Source organism: Harpia harpyja, chromosome 12, assembly GCF_026419915.1.
Source record: "Harpia harpyja isolate bHarHar1 chromosome 12, bHarHar1 primary haplotype, whole genome shotgun sequence".
NCBI lineage: Eukaryota > Metazoa > Chordata > Aves > Accipitriformes > Accipitridae > Harpia > Harpia harpyja.
The window spans coordinates 45,166,520-45,178,765 of record NC_068951.1 but is presented as its reverse complement, the minus strand read 5'-3'; the positions used below and the strand labels follow the sequence as shown (position 1 = coordinate 45,178,765).

The window sequence follows — 12,246 nt, the reverse complement described above, 5'->3', positions numbered from 1 at the left end:
TAACACTATAGCAGCTACTAGAAAGAAAATTAACTCTCTCCCAGCCGAAACCAGGACAAAAGCTAAGTTCTTTGCACTGTTATGTGAACAAAAAAGGTTAGAGTAGCATCTTTTTCAAGAATGATGAGCAAGCATCTTTAGTTAGATGAAGACGGGAAGTCTTGTGGTTAGGCACCCACTTAGGAGCCACAGGACTTGGCTTGTTTCCAGTACTGAACAGATTTTTTATATTATCTTTGAGCCCCAGCTTCCCCATTCAGGAATTTTGTGAAGTTCAAGTGATTCATATTTCCTAAATTGATTTCTCTCTTCCTCCTATAACCATTTTGGCTGACTAGGTTTGTTCTGCTTCTCTTGCAACAATTAGATTTAAATATGAGTCAACCTGGAAGAAATCAGTAGCACAGGATGTACTAGCTTTTACCAAGAGAATACCCCCAAGTGCATACATTTAAAGAATTTGAGTTTAATTGCAATGTTACTGCACTTTCCACATAGAAGGTCAGCTTCACTCTTCTCAGCTAACACAAATCCGTTCAGCTCAGAAAAGCCAGGGATGTGGCAGACAACTACTGTGATGACATCCATTTTCCTCTTGGGTAGGAATATGCAAAGCACAGGTAAAGGAATGACTAACATGCTCTCCTCCTAGTGTGTTACTGCAGCTTTCCAAGGATCAACCCGTGCAAACAAAAGAACTCATGAGACAAATACCATGAGCCTCTAGACCCCTCACTTATTCCCAGAAAACTTTATTACTGACATATACAGTGATGAGGAGCTCCTTTGCATTCCTCCTGGCACATCTGCTGAAGGATATGATTCAGAGATGGCCTCTTATTGTGGACAGGATGGCATTTCTTAGCTTTCACAATAACCAGACATTAAACCATAGATGACTGTACCAGAGCAGCCCTTTATTTTGAATGGCAATGATAGCATTTGGCACATACCTCACGTTTCCAACAAAAAGCCCTCGTTGCATTATCCCAGAACAGAGTACAGCATGTGCTTCCCCTTCCTCCTGATGTCCCCATTTCCCACCACACTGTGCAGTGCAGGGCAGGCACTTACAGTGACTCTGGATACTGCAGGGGGAAATACATCCCCAGGAGGCTGTTGGCACTGTATATTCAATCCCTGCACATCAGCAGACCTGGGTCAGTGACAAGACAGATAAAAGAACAAGGCCCAAAGTCAGCAGACACCCAGTGCAACCACTGAAGATGTCTGCTTTCAGTAGCTGAGACTCGCTGCCTTTCTTAAGGAACCAAAAATCCTGTCTGGTAGTAAACATCTTAAGTTACCACACAGAAAGAGAAAAAAAACCCAAACAACACTCATCTAGCCAAGTCTTTGGGATGGAAAATTTCAAAAATCTAGATGAGATGGACGCGGCATGTCTCCTGCCTAGAATACCTGGGAGTGTTTGTTGGTAGCATGCCTGACTGTGTACTGCTGGTCGGATGGGGGTCAAGCCTACAGCCACTCACCTGCCAGCTGCATGATCCCTCTCCCTCCTTCTGGCTGCGGGAGAAGCAGGTGACACCTGGGTGGGACAACTGCCAGGCATTAGGAAAGACCACTTACACCTATGGTTCATTTCCCAGGCAAGGCATACCTTGTTCCCAGGTGTGAAGCACTGACTGCGGCTAGCGTGTCCACTGCCAGGCTGTGACTGTTCCCAGGAGTGTGCTACAGCCCTTCGCAGTGGTCTGGGACCACCCAGGGGGACTGTGAAAGCCAATGAAGCAAATAAGGTGAACGGCACCAAACTTCCTGGGGGAAAGCAGTTTTGGTGCAATGTTGACCACCCATACTTCGGTCACTCTTTGCAGCGAGGCAATATGGGCAGGCAGAGCAGCGTTCATGTATGGATTGTGTAGGTCCCTTTGGTATGCCACAGCTGAATCACATAAAATGAGGAAAGAGAGACTCGCAACTCATTTGCAGGGCTGAAAAGGTGGGTTCGGATCCTGCCACGGCTTTGACTCACAATCTGACAGACTCCGTACATTTCAAGTTGCAGAACTTAAGCTTTTTGTATTTCAGCTTTATGAATGCTAGACAGTGTTTTTGCCATATTTCATCTGTCAGATTTCTCAGTTTTATCCACTTTCCATCAGAGTAAATTAAACCCCTAATTTTGCTGCCTTTCCTTGCTTGTAAGTGGATGACAAGGAGGTCAGCTTCACAGAGGCCTTGTGAAGAGGAGGGTGGTAACAGCTGTGAAGTGCCCTGTCCAGTGAAGTCTCAAATGAAAGGCAGGATAGCTGTGCAAAGCATTATAAAGTCTTTGAAAATTAAGGTAATAATAAGGCAGGCCCATATCTTTTGCTAGCGTGTGAGATTCAGAATCTTTGCTGCTGAACGGCATTTCCATGCCAGGAACCTGCACCGGCTGCTACAGCTGCAGATCAGTCCTTCAGTTGATACCAATAAGCATGGGTTGTGCTCCAGTTCTTGGACTCCTTCACCTCTCTATCACCAGGATTTCTTCAGCACAGTCATTAACAGCTCACACATACCTGCCACACCTTCCAGCACATGCCTCAGCATTCCTCACCCTGCTCCAAGACATGCCTTCTTCATGGACTTGTGCTCTCAGAGCTCACATTCACTGTCTGTCTTATTCATGTGGGATCAAGTAGTCCTCTGAAGTGCTGGTAAGTTGTGGTCATGATGAATTTAGCCCTGTACTTGCACGAACAGATCAAGGGTAGATTATCCTGTTGCCTAACTGGTACTTTGGAAGTATTTTACAATTTACAGAAAGAAAATAAGTGCTGGAAATACATGATCTGTAGTGACAACCTCTGGGCCTTACTACACATGTAACACCAGTTAATGTCCATCTCTTGATGCATTTTTGTCTGTTGTCAGTTCTGTGACCAGAACTTGCAAGCTTTCTCCCAGCCTTTTCTCAGCTTATAAAGCTTTTTCCTGTCACCGCTTACATTTACCAAGTCTCCAGTTCCCAAGTGCTGTTGATATTTCCAGCTCTCAGAGTTTCTGTGGCAGAGGAAGCTCTGTCTTCCAGGGGAAGCAGTACCTGGTAGCTCTAATGGAACAATCTGGGGGGCACAGCACCTGACCCCGGAGGGTACCTTGACTCTGGACCTTGGCACAGGCCAGCCGAAAAATGATCCCACCTTCCCCCCTTCTCATCGTTCTTCTTACACAGTGCAGCAAATCAAAACCTTAGAGCAGCATAACTCCTATTGTTGCTTGATTTGCAATCTAGGAAAAAAAAAAAAGAGGCTCCTCATTTCCATACAGTAAGTGGGAACCAGCAGGGGTTGGCAACTTTCTAGCCTTGGCCAAGGCCAAAGGAAATAATAGTTAATCTATCACTCCTTTGAAACGCCAATCTCTCTGCTTCTTACCGGGGCAAGGGAAAGATCTGAGTCTTTGACTAATATTAAAACACTCAGCTTAGTCTGATTTAATTTACCATTTTTCTGTTCTAGTCACAAATTTTATGCCTTGATTTTTAGCTTAATCCTTTATTTTTAAGGTTTACCTGCATCAGCTGCTTCTGAAAACTGTTCATTCTGTCCATTAATTAGACTTATTAGCTGTTTATCTAACATGTTACCTGATGATAATTAAAATGGTATTCTGTTCTGGGGAAAAAAAATCTAAGTGATATCTCAAGAAGAGTTTGTTAAATTTGTGTGGTAGAGAAGGTGTCCCTGGGCTCTAGGTGGGAAAGATGTCTCACTGATTACTCTCGTTTTCTTCCAGTCACCTTTCTGCACGTGCAGGTCCTGCTGACCATTAGATATGAGGGTTGTGACAGGTTAAGGTGTATATGTTGAGAACTTGTTGATGGTAAATAAGACGTTGCTGACAGATTCACTTCAGGCCCTTTGCAAAAGAGCTTCATTTAGGAGAGATGCCTGGGAAGAGGGATGGAGACACACAGAGGAGTCAGAGACTCTTCAGGCAGAGAAGCCCCTGTTGTTGTCTACGTGAAGGTTTGCAGTCCTACTGCAGGGGAGGTGCTCTGCAAGCCTTCCCAAAGGAAGGCTTTTTTTTTTTTCCCATTGAAAAAATCCCTCCTTCTGGTATTTTTGCTAGCATCAGTCCCCAGCACACAATCCCTAACATGGGGAACATGTTCCCCGCTGATGTGCCAGACAAAAGTTCATGGCTTTGTCTTACTGAAAATGAAGTCTTGATTATTCATGCAGTTCCCAATGAGTCACTCCACACCCTTGAATTATTTCTGACAGATGTAAAATGCCTTCTGCTGAATTCCTACTCCAAAGAGCCTTTTGCATGACCGGTTTATCAGTGAATGCCAGCAGACTCATGATTTACAGTGCTTCATCATCACGGCATGTGTAATACTAAACATGATGACTAGGGAAACCAGACCCACCTATTTCTTGCCATAGGCTCACAGCCTCCAAAATCTCCCAGCAGCCACAGAAGAGGTGTTCATGCAGGGCAGGTGTTTGCACAGGGAGACCCTATATTACCCTGTGGATCTCAACACAGCTATGCAAATGAAAGAAAATTGATTGGCTGAGGGTATATGAATTCATTTGCAGGGATGATATGGAGACTGAAGTACTAACCTGAAGGCCTGTTTCTGTCACTTTTCACTTTCTTGCTTTCTCTTTGCTGCCCAGAGTGTGCTTCCCACTGGCTAAATACCCAGCTGTGATGCAAGTCACACGTGGTCACCGTCCTTGTGCACGAGCAGTGGAGACCAGACCTTTTCAGCTGTGAGCTAAAGCTCAGCTCTGCTCCCTTAGCCTGCTGTGCTGCCCTTACCTCCTTTAAGGGCACTCTCTGCTGTGTTTACCCACAAACATGGTTAGTACACATCACTCAGTACACAGTCAGGAGACAGATAAACTTTCCTCCACAGCCTGCAGAAGACAAGTGTAGGCTGTTTCCCAAAGGCTCCACGGCTTCTTCCTGAAATGAGAGATCCCCCAGGCTGGCCTGAGGATTTTCACAGATCTGCTTTCTCCCACAAAGAAAAGCTCTTTTAGGGGTTCCAACATTGAGGGGACCTTCTCCAAACAAGAACCTCCTCCAAAGGAAGAAGGCAGTTGCAGTAAGGATGCCCTGAGGGGCACTGACAGCTCTGAGCTCCCCCTGTGACCCGACGCTGCTCTGGGGTGCTGCTCTGCTGCGCACCACTCCATTAGGAAGCAGGAACATACCCACGGTAATTCAACTACTAACTTTGAGATAATGCTAACGCCACGAGGTTTAGTCTGGTCAGATGTAATCGTTATCTAGTACTTGACACTGCATGTGTCTCACAAGAAATAGTGTGGTTTCTTATAAAAGGGAGCTCTGCTGAGCAGCTGAGCACTCACCGTCAGAAAAGACCACGTAGAAATCCCTGTTGTCATACCTGCAGTTAGTGAAAGGGGCTGATGTGCTTTCACTGGCAGCTGCAAGCGTTTCAGTGACGTTCCCTAGCAGGCGGCCAGTCCTGGCACAACATGAAGCTGAAGACATTGCCTCTGCGATGTGAGATTTTAGGCTGGGATTCCACATTTTTCCCCTGCGGAAATCTCTGTCACTGCAAAACAAAACAACAGCACCCAAAACCATGTTAATTGGTCATTTTAGCAATTCCGAAATAAATTATTTGTTAACCCACACACACACATTAGATCTTACAACTGTGAATTTTGTATTTCCAGTGGTGAACCCCCTGCCCCCTTCTTTTTATTCATAGGTAGTCATGATACCTTTTGTTCAACAATTAATTTTGTGTCAGGTTTGACTTGTTTTAGGGAGTTAAATTGAGTGTCTCGTTCAAGGAAATCTGTAATAGAGATACAAATCTGGGCATCTGGGAATCTGTGAAAGACTTCAAGATTTGTGCAGGTGACTAAGTATATGTTTTTAAACATACATTTTACTACCTTAAAGGCATTGACACAGGATGTTAGTAGAGGCTGATCTGTCATCTCTCTGTCTTGTCAGCAGACCTGCTGGATTCTGACAGCTGAACAGAGGCTATTAATTAAAACTGCCAGGTTTTGTCAGACTTTTGTCATACTCCCTAGATAATTCAGTCTTACGCATTTCAAGCAGCTTCAGTGGGAACATGACCAAACCTTTTAATTTCCCCCCTAAATTCTACACCTCTCTTTCTAAGAAAGAGGGTTTATTCCCGCAGTAATGACCCTTTGCATTTTGGGGGGGTCAGCATCACTCAGTGCTGCGTTAAGGAGTGCCCGGGTTTGCACTGACTCCTCAGCAGAGCAGCCCTGGGCAGCCAGCCTGGGAGCAGCTCTGCAAAGGTTCTGGTATTAACTCCCCACCCTCATGAAGGTTACAGAGGATAATGCCACAAGTTTTGCAGGAATAAAGAGCCTTTTTCTTGCTTTTCTAAGGAGGATCTATGCTAGAGTAAGCAAACAAAAATTGGACCCAATTTCACATCCCTCTGCTCCCACAGCTATCCTCACTGAAGTCAGTAACTCTGCTCATGGGGACATACGACATGGTATAATGACTCTTAGCTATTCATTCTTAAAGGAGAAGTGTTATTTTTGCATGTAACTATGACCTATTTTTTAATTTTGCTATATATACAAATTTACTCTTCATAGCACATCTATGAATCCTTTGAAATGCATGTGATGCAGAGCAAATGATCAGACCTCAGGGGCATATTTAGAAAATGCCAGTTTTGTTTATTTTACATGTTTATAATTGTCTCTGGCCGTATTATCATTGCTGATTTTCCACAGTAGCTTTCCAAGTAATGTTGGTTTGTCTGGATATTCAACATCACTAAAAAGCGCTTAAAATATCAAACGCAAGAACAGTTGTATGTTTTTTCTCACTACTACAGCCTAATACAGATTTGAACCATGAGCCATCTTGTTACAGCTTCCAAAATCAAAGTAAAGGTAGACAATTTATAGCGTAGCACAAACATATCCTGTAAAGATACAGAAGTATCTTTCATGAATCCATAGCATGCAAATGGATGGACCTTATCATGTTTTCTCATTGTTTCAAAGGCATTTGAAAATAAAATTGTTTGGGTTGAGAGTTTGGTTTGGGATGAGATAATAACCTGTAGTCGTAATGGACAGGTCTTTTATTATGCTGCTTGCTTTCTAAATTATCCTCATCAGAGCTTCTCCTTAAACATTTAATTATCTCTGCTCCTCTCCACTCCCTAGACTTCTCTAGTCAGCAGGGACCGAACTGGGTTAGTAAGTGGATTCTTATGGAAATAGAGAAACTCTGTTGCTGGAGCAGAAACAACTTTTCATTCCCTGTAGCTATACCATACAATTTTATAAATTTTATTTTTCTGTAAGAGATTATTATATTTATTGTAGCTGAAGTAATACTAATAAATAATTTATAAGCACAATGTGTACGTATTGTAATTCTGTTTGTTTATTTGCTTGTAGAGCTTTTTACCCAGCCTCACCAGAGGAAGGAGACTGATTTAAAGAAAATCCAGAATAAGATATTGTTTCAACTGGAAAAGAATCATCAAACTGTAACAACCCATACTGAGGCAGACTGTTCCACCCAAGCTCAGCCCCAGCTGGGAGCACACAGCCCTTCTGCAAGGTCAGCTCAGACAAGTGGCATTTCACCACTGTTCACTCATGCTGAAGGTGGTGCAACAAAACTGACTTTCCTGTGTGCCTCCCCTGCTTTATCCAATCCTGGAACATCCCCTGTGCACCAGTAGCAGGGAGCTCGCTCTGGCACATTCTTGGTGGAAGCTCTCTCTGCACATTAGAATTAATATAATTAATTATATTAATTAATAGGATTAGTCAGGGATCATAATCTTCTTACATAGTATAAGTGATTGCTACCAAGGAGTCTACACCTAAATGCCCCTACCCTAAATGCCATTGAAGGTATCCTTTGAGCACACCAGGAACCTCAGCACCCTTCTCTCAATTACCTATGCTGTAGACAGCTAGCGTTAGACAAGCTACAGTCAAGTAAATTCTACCTTTCAAGTCCAGTTTATGCTGCCTGAGCACCCAGTTTTATAGGAGAAAATGAGGATATATGATTAGAGGTTAATACTGACTTCTCACTGTCCTAGACAGTGATAGCAATTATTTTGTATGGACAGCTTGTTCCTTCCATGTGTTTCTCAGAGATAGATCCTCTTCAGAAAACTACTCCCTGCCCAAACAGAACAAAGGGCTATGTCATCTTCTTCAGGAGCAACCCCTGTTCAACTAGGATGCCACAGATTTGCCTCTGGAGCCAACCTGAGCTGCAGTAGAGCATGGAGAAGGCTGGTTTCAGGTAAGACAGCACATGCAGTTTGCACACTCGTGAGGCTGCTGACTGCAGCCTTCCATGTGGAATTCACACCAGGAATGAATGCATTCCAAAGGAAATTCATAGGGCACCTTCCACAGGGGCTCCCATGGCTGCACAGAGGCAGCTATGGAGGCAGGTAACTGGCATCTTGGACGTTCAAGAGGATTTTCCCACAGCTCACCTGGATTCAGGTGGTAGTCTCTAGAGACTCTGTTGCCCATCACACTTTTTCTTCTGAGTTGTCCTCTGCAGTAACTAACGTGGTAGGCAGGTTTTCTCTTCTTGGTCCCTTCTCATGGGCCTGCCCAGGGAATGAGGGACTCTGATCCACCTTTGGGCCACCTCTGATGTCAGAGTTAGCCCACCTGAGGAGCTTGCTTTTATTCTTGATGCAATGGTGGCATCTCGTAAGACCACTTGCTGTTAATTTCTGCACTGCACGATGCAATGTAAGAGCTAAGTATAATGTTGAATTACAAAGTGGTGTGAATAAGAGCATCTGCCAACGTCTGCATATATATGAGGTCAATAGGTTTACATTCCTTCAGGTCAGAAAACAGAACAAGCGTGAGCTCATCCCCATGCCAGTTTCTCCACATTACAAAGTCACCGCAAGACGTGACGATGCATTGTTCCTGCTCCGGGAGGATGGGAATGAGGGCTTGTCTGCACCGCTTGGAAGAGCAAACTGGAAGGAACAAACACGCACAAGCAATCTCAAGGTAAGAATGCAGCGGAGAACAAGCACGTTGGTTTTTCCATAGCATGAAACAGCTGAGCTCACAGTATATACCTCCAAAAAACCTTAAATCCCTGGTCTTTACTATATTTTTACCATAGTCATTCATGCTCCTTAGTAAAACCATACCATATTTATGAGGGATTGCAAGATCTTAGTGACCACATTTGCGCGGTGTTTTCCCATCTGGTGGGCCACTTTAAAGTGATGTATTCGATCTCGTGTGCAGCCCTGATGATCAGTGGGGGAGAGGAAAGCAGAATAGTGGCAGGCAGCTATGCAAAACCTCCACAGAGGAATCATATTTTCCCACTCCTCATTTGTTATTCTGTGTGGTAATGTATTAATTCCTTAACTAAACTCTTTTGATTATTTTTATAACCCTTACTGATGTCATTCTGAATATTACTGTTATCCTTATAAATACACAATCCCCTTTCTGAAGAAATTTTAGCCATCCAGCTAACATGCCCTATGACTTTGAAATCAGTACAGAAAATTCATCAACGGAACTGAAAATAAAATCAGGCCTTGGATGAAAGCTACACTATATATCCCTAAGGCTTATAAGTTTGGTCTGGTCCAAGGTATAACTACATGTCCCCAAAATGAATATAATTCTGATGGGTTTCATATGTTTCTTAGACAGAACTAGACAATTTTAGAGGCATGCATATGTGTGCAAAACAAAGTTATGGTTATAAAGGCATGTCCTGGGTTAAGGAAACAAGCATTGTATCATACAGAGGTTTACATTAAGGATAGGAATTGCTCAGAATTGGTAAGGGTAAAGCATACCTTTCAATTTTATTCACTTTGGCAATATCCAAAGGATCAGACTCCATCTAGCACACCTTTGCTCTCTGTAAGCAAGCTTGCTGCAATATAATCTGTCTAGAGTGGAAACAGCCCTGCACCTAGCTCTGAGTCTGGCCAGGGTGTACCCAGCTCTGACGGGCAGCGAACTGGCAAGCTGATGTTGGCGTGGAGCTTGTCCCCAGCAGTGGACTCTGCTGTGTGTACCTGTATGGACAGCCACACTGTAATAGATAACGGAGAAATTTTTCTGCTGCAAGCACACTGTAAGGCCAACATATGCATGTGTCTGTCGGAGGCAAGAGTAGGCAACAGGCAAGAGGGGCTGTAACACCGGCGCTGTCAGGACTGAGTTGTCATGTTTACTGGAATGCAAAGCCACTGGACAATGTCTTAAAGGCCTTCATGGTCTTGATCCTAGAACCAGGAATGCATCCATTCTCCTCCAATTTAATACAGAAACATTGGACTCTCCTTAAGCACGCCACGTGTGAGAGGTGAAGCTAATGTTGGTGAATGGCAGACGTGCCTCTGACACCCATTTGGGTCATGTTTCATTGCCAAAGGATTGCCTTCATAGAGACTGCCACTGATTATATGTTCAGGACCTATTCTCCATGCTTAGAGATAAAGTTTCCTACTTCTTTTTTTCAAAAGCTACAGAACTTCAATATACTTGCTACCTTTGAACCCAGCCCTGTAAATCTTGCTCCCATGAATAAGCCTTATTCATGAACATTCTCATGTCATGAGAAAAAGCTTTTAGGGAATCGTGTTTTGTAAGTGCTAGTGAAAAGCTAAGCTAGATAGTACCTAGATAAGACAGTGATGAATACATGATAATCAGGTTTTTGTATTTATTTTGTATTTATTAGGCCAGATCCTAACATGCACAAAATGACCATACATACTGAGTAACAGACAAATGAAGAAGTCAGTTTCTGAAGACCTACTTGGATAACGCAATTATTCTTTTCGATGCATAAAACTTGAATAGGGCTCTGGGAATTAGCAACATAAAAATAATGATGAATTTAAAATGCTCTCCAAAAAAGAAACTGAGGAAGTCTTTAGAGAGGTCTTGTGGTGAACTTGATAAATCTTTCCACAGTTTTTAATTCTGGGTATTAGTTATTTCATAATCTACAGTGCTTACTTGGCAACTGCTACAGACTATTGAATAAACTATCATGGCAACATACAGCTTTTGCCATAGGCCAGGATCATGAAACTACAGGTGGATCATTTGTCATCCTGAATCTGCCTATGCTGTTGTTATTTTATAACAGCAGATTTCAAGACAATTAACAACGCTGGATATTCATCAACCTTATTTCGAAAATGGAGTAACTGTGATGTAATGAGATGAAGAAATTTGCTTGATATCATTGAATGAATTAGCGTCCATACAAGGATTAGAACACATTTCCTTATTCCTGGTGCCATTCGTAATCCACCACACAAGAATGCCAAAACCACTTCTTATTGCCATTCACTATGTTTCAACAGACTAGGGCATCGAAGAACTAGGCATTAAATCTTCACTTTTCACACTTTTTTTCAGGAAACTCTGTTATGACTAAAAAGAGGACTTCAGCAGCAGCAGAAAAAAGCCCACAATGTGTGCTCTTTCACCATGTAGTTCCTTCCACAGGTCTACCCCTCCCTTCCCTCACTGTCCTCCTGAAGAACCGTGAGTCCAACCAAGTGTTAAGGCCTGCAGTGACATTGCTATGACAGATTTTTGCAGTTCTTGACCCTTGGAGGAACATGTAGCCAACACAGCCATGATACAAGGCATTTCTCTGGCTCACAGACCTATGAGGAGCCACAGACTCCAGTTTGTTCTGCGTGACGTTACCACCACCACCGTTGCTCCTGCCACCACCACAGCCACTAGAGACAGAGCAATGCCTGGCATTATTTTTCTGATTTGTACCTAGGGACATAGGAAATGGAAAAAACCTGGCTGACTGCAGTGGCACAAAGTAAGGCCCTGGGTTGAGGTGTGCTGAGAAAAGGCTATTGCTGTCTACCGACAAGAGTGAGGAGAACCTCCCGAGAGAGAGAGAGATCTCTGTTCTAGGATCACAGGATAACCCCAGTTGGAAGGGACTTTGGGAGGTGTCTAGTCCAACCGGCTACTCAAAGTAGGGCCAGCTATGGGGTCAGAAGGGGGCACTCGGGTCTTCATCCAGGTTGGTCTTGAAAACCTGGACGGGTGGTGACTGCAAACGGGCCACCTGCTCCACTTCTCTGACTGTCCTAAGCTGAAAGTTTCCCCTCATACCCAGTCTGAATCGGTGTTGTTTCAGCCTATGCCTGTTGTCTCCCACCTTCCTACCACGCAGCACTGAAGAACCTGGTGCCATCTTCTCAATAACCTCCTTGTC

At 43.6% G+C, this 12,246-nt stretch overlaps 1 protein-coding gene and 1 long non-coding RNA gene across 14 annotated transcripts in view; one reads left to right on the top strand and one right to left on the bottom strand.

Annotated features, from left to right (window-relative positions):
• Positions 1–12,246, bottom strand: part of LOC128148698 (uncharacterized) — a 32,241-nt gene that overhangs the window by 4,592 nt on the left and 15,403 nt on the right. For 2 of the 3 annotated variants that reach the window (XR_008237379.1, XR_008237380.1), the window contains exons 3-4: positions 5,381–5,551; positions 954–1,156 (exon numbers count right to left, since the gene is read on the bottom strand). This is a non-coding gene — a long non-coding RNA (uncharacterized LOC128148698). The remainder of the gene's footprint in view (positions 1–953; positions 1,157–5,380; positions 5,552–12,246) is intronic. The other variant, XR_008237381.1, reaches the window with a different exon arrangement.
• The window catches only part of LOC128148692 (uncharacterized), a 100,323-nt gene that overhangs the window by 83,619 nt on the left and 4,458 nt on the right, over positions 1–12,246 (top strand). For 8 of the 11 annotated variants that reach the window (XR_008237375.1, XR_008237373.1, XR_008237374.1 and 5 more), the window contains 3 exons: positions 7,413–8,280; positions 8,847–9,020; positions 11,418–11,902. Coding sequence is in view for 2 of the 11 variants with exons in the window: in XM_052802768.1 (XP_052658728.1) it covers positions 7,413–7,702 (290 nt within the window). In the remaining 9 variants the exon portion in view is untranslated. Of the gene's footprint in view, positions 1–5,000; positions 5,189–7,412; positions 8,281–8,846; positions 9,021–11,417; positions 11,903–12,246 lie in introns of those variants that run through there. The other 3 variants (XR_008237372.1, XM_052802769.1, XM_052802768.1) reach the window with 3 other exon arrangements.